Below are 3,325 nucleotides of genomic sequence, written 5' to 3' on the forward strand. Positions count from 1 at the left end.
GAAAAACATTTTAAAATGATTTTATTGAGTTTTAATGCTTTTTTTTATCCATTTGAATTATTAAAATTTTTAACAAACTTAAAAAAATAAACTTTTGGTAGGAGAACAAGCCAAGGCATTTTCAGCATACAAGATATTATTTTGAAAGTTGAAAGTGCCTGAAAGTAGGGGCTAGTAATGAAAATGCCTCTTTAACCATAGCTATAACATGACTGTTATGGGTCTATGCCAGGGGTGGCCAGCCTGAGAAGGAGCCAGAATTTACTAATGTACATTGCCAAAGAGTCACAGTAATACTTCAGCAGCCCCCCATCCGCTCCCCCACCCCGCTCCCAGTGCTTCCTGCTCACCCGCAGCCCCGCCGATCAGCACCTCCCTCTCTGCACCTCCCAATCAGCTGTTTTGTGGCATGCAGGAAGCTCTGGGAGGGGGGGAGGGAGGGAGGGGGGAGCGAGGGCACTGCAGACTCAGGGGAGGGGGCAGGAAGGGGTGAAGTGGGAGCAGAGCCTGTGGCATAGCCGGGGGTTGAGCAGTGAGCACTGCCCAGCACACTGGAGAGTTGGCACATGTAGCTCCAGCCCCGGAGTCAGTGCCATACAAGGAGCCGCATATTAACTTCTGAAGAGCCGCATGTGACTCCGGAGCCACAGGTTGGCCACCCTTGCTCTATGCTATTGTTCCTGATTACAAGCTAAGAAATGTTAAAAGAAAATTGCTAATGTCTTCACAAAATAGAAGATCTGTATGGAATATCATGACAAAAATCTACCATACAGGATTTATGTTTTAGGTATGTCCAGAGTCTTCAGGAAATCCTTGACTTTAAGGAGAAAAGTGCAGAAGATTCAGAAGTTATTCATAGGTGAGTGTGGCTTTTAAGCATGCATCCGAAGAAGTGAGGTTTTTACCCACGAAAGCTTATGCCCAAATAAATCTGTTAGTCTTTAAGGTGCCACCAGACTCCTTGTTGTTTTTGTGGTTTTTAAAATACTTTAAAATATGTATATTTATAAACAATGAATGGCAATTGATGGTTCAGCTGAAGAAAATTTCTAAGGGTATGTCTACTCAGCAACTAGACACCTGCGTCTGGCCCAAGCCAACCGATTTGGGCTTGCAGGACTTGGGCTGTGTAGACTTCCAGGCTCTGTTTGGAGCCTGAGTTCTGAGACTCTCACACTTTGCAGGGTCCTAGAGCCTGGGTTCCAGCCTGAGCCCAGAAGTCTACACAGCAGTGAAACAGCCCACAGCCTGAGCCCTGGATCCCGAGGCGGCTGGCATGGGCCAGCTGTGGGTGTCTAGTTGCTGTGTAGACATACCCTAAGGGCCTTGACCGTTTAGTAATGGATCATAATCATAATATGACCCACAGTTTTTCACTAAATCAAGAAAAATGAATGTTTCCTTTTGTTTGTTTGATTTACCAAAAGTATAATTCTGGTCCCCAAAACTCAGTTTCTGTGAAATTGTAGAAAGCGAGTATGAGTAGAATGGTGTGGTTTAGATAATGGCACATGCAACCTTTTACTTTTAGTCCAGTTCAAGTCACCAGTGTCTGAAGGTAGTTGCCATCTGACAGCCACATGGTGATCTGTGCAAACATTGTTGGTCTCACTTCAGTTCTTACTGAAAAATATCTATTAAACCCCCTATTATATATGGCACCTTTATTGGTAATTTCAGTTTAAATGAGGCTCAAGAGTGACCTATCTTTTTCTGCTAGGGTGGTTCTATGCTATATCGGTAAATAGTGGGCTTCACTTTCCTTTGCTGATAGGAATTTAATGTGTTAAATTCACTTGAAAGTGAAAAATTGACAGTTCATTAATGTTAGGTTTACAGATACTGTGATAACAATCCGGAACCGACACAATGATGTAATTCCTACAATGGCTCAAGGTGTGATTGAGTACAAGGAAAGCTTTGGTGTTGATCCAGTGACCTGTCAGAATGTGCAGTATTTTTTAGATCGTTTCTACATGAGTCGCATTTCAATCAGAATGCTCCTCAATCAGCACTGTAAGTACTACTGTTAAAGGGGGAAAATCATGAATGGAATGTGTTGGTATATCTTACATTTATCTTTAGGTATTGATTATTTACTCTAATATGCTGCTTACAGCATCTTCTTGATCCATTTGGAAACACCTATGTATGCCTATAAAGCATTTTTTTTTGTCATCAGCAAAGCAGATGAACCATTTTTCTTTAAGAATGCTACAGCCAAAAATTATAAACTATGCTTATTCTGTTCCATTCAGCAATGCTGAAGACATGAAAACTGAAAATTGTGAAATTGCATTGCCTACTAAATGTTATTTTCTTTGTTGGCAGCTTTGCTGTTTGGTGGAAAAATTAAAGTTAATCCAGCGCATCCAAAACACATTGGAAGCATTAATCCTAACTGCAATGTTGTTGAAGTTATTAAAGGTAAATTCAGGCAGACCAGCTGAACAAGAATTTTGAAAAGGTACATTAAAATCTATAGAGAGAACTAATATAAATCAGGTTCTTCTTATATTGTACTAATATCATCCTTATGTGGAGCAGAAAATTCCAGTTCAAATTTAATGTGTTTTTGTTCTACCAATACTTCAGCTTTTGTGAAAAAAATATGAAAGGTCCACAATAAGAGTGCAGAATGATTTTGGTTTTTAGTTGATGTTCTTTTCAATAAACTACAAAACATCTGAAAAAAGGAGGGAAACGTATTTTTTGTATTTACATTTTTCTGTTTTGATTTCATGTAGATGGCTATGAAAATGCTAAGAGACTTTGTGATTTGTATTACATGAGCTCTCCAGAACTTGTGCTTGAAGAGTTGAATGGTAAGTATGTGTGGAAATTGGGGATCCTCCTCTTTCAAATGAGGAGCATCAGTCTGATCAGAAGGTTTTACGATAGTTTTCCACTGTTGGTCTAACACAGTGTCTAAGGCAGGGGTTCTCAAACTGGGGGTCGGAACCTCTCAGGGGGTCACGAGGTAATTACATGGGGGGGTCGCGAGCTGTCAGCCTCCACCCCAAACCTCGCTTTGCCTCCAGCATTTATAATGGTGTTTATAAATTAAAAACACTTTTTTATACACTCAGAGGCTTGCTATGTGAAAGGGGTCACCAGTATAAAAATTTGAGAATCACTAGTCTAAGAGGTCTGCGAAAGGTTGTTGCTGTTACCATAAAACAGTGGTTTTCAACCTGGGGTCCGTGGACCATGTCTAAGATTTCCACTCCATTTGGAACTCCATTTGAAATTTTTTAGGGGTCTGCAAATGGAAAAGGTTGAAAACCACTGGTCTAACAACTTTTAACAGTCCTGTTCCCCC

The 3,325-nt window shown here is 40.6% G+C and overlaps 1 protein-coding gene across 1 annotated transcript in view; it reads left to right on the forward strand.

Annotated features, from left to right (window-relative positions):
* Nucleotides 1-3,325, forward strand: part of PDK1 (pyruvate dehydrogenase kinase 1) — a 29,839-nt gene that overhangs the window by 13,756 nt on the left and 12,758 nt on the right. Inside the window, 4 exon segments of the mRNA XM_024211271.3 lie at nucleotides 791-862; nucleotides 1,835-2,019; nucleotides 2,335-2,430; nucleotides 2,751-2,828. Coding sequence (XP_024067039.2) covers nucleotides 791-862; nucleotides 1,835-2,019; nucleotides 2,335-2,430; nucleotides 2,751-2,828 — 431 coding nt within the window.

The sequence above is a fragment of the Terrapene carolina genome, unplaced genomic scaffold, assembly GCF_002925995.2.
Source record: "Terrapene carolina triunguis isolate 2854851 unplaced genomic scaffold, T_m_triunguis-2.0 Scaffold62, whole genome shotgun sequence".
NCBI lineage: Eukaryota > Metazoa > Chordata > Testudines > Emydidae > Terrapene > Terrapene triunguis.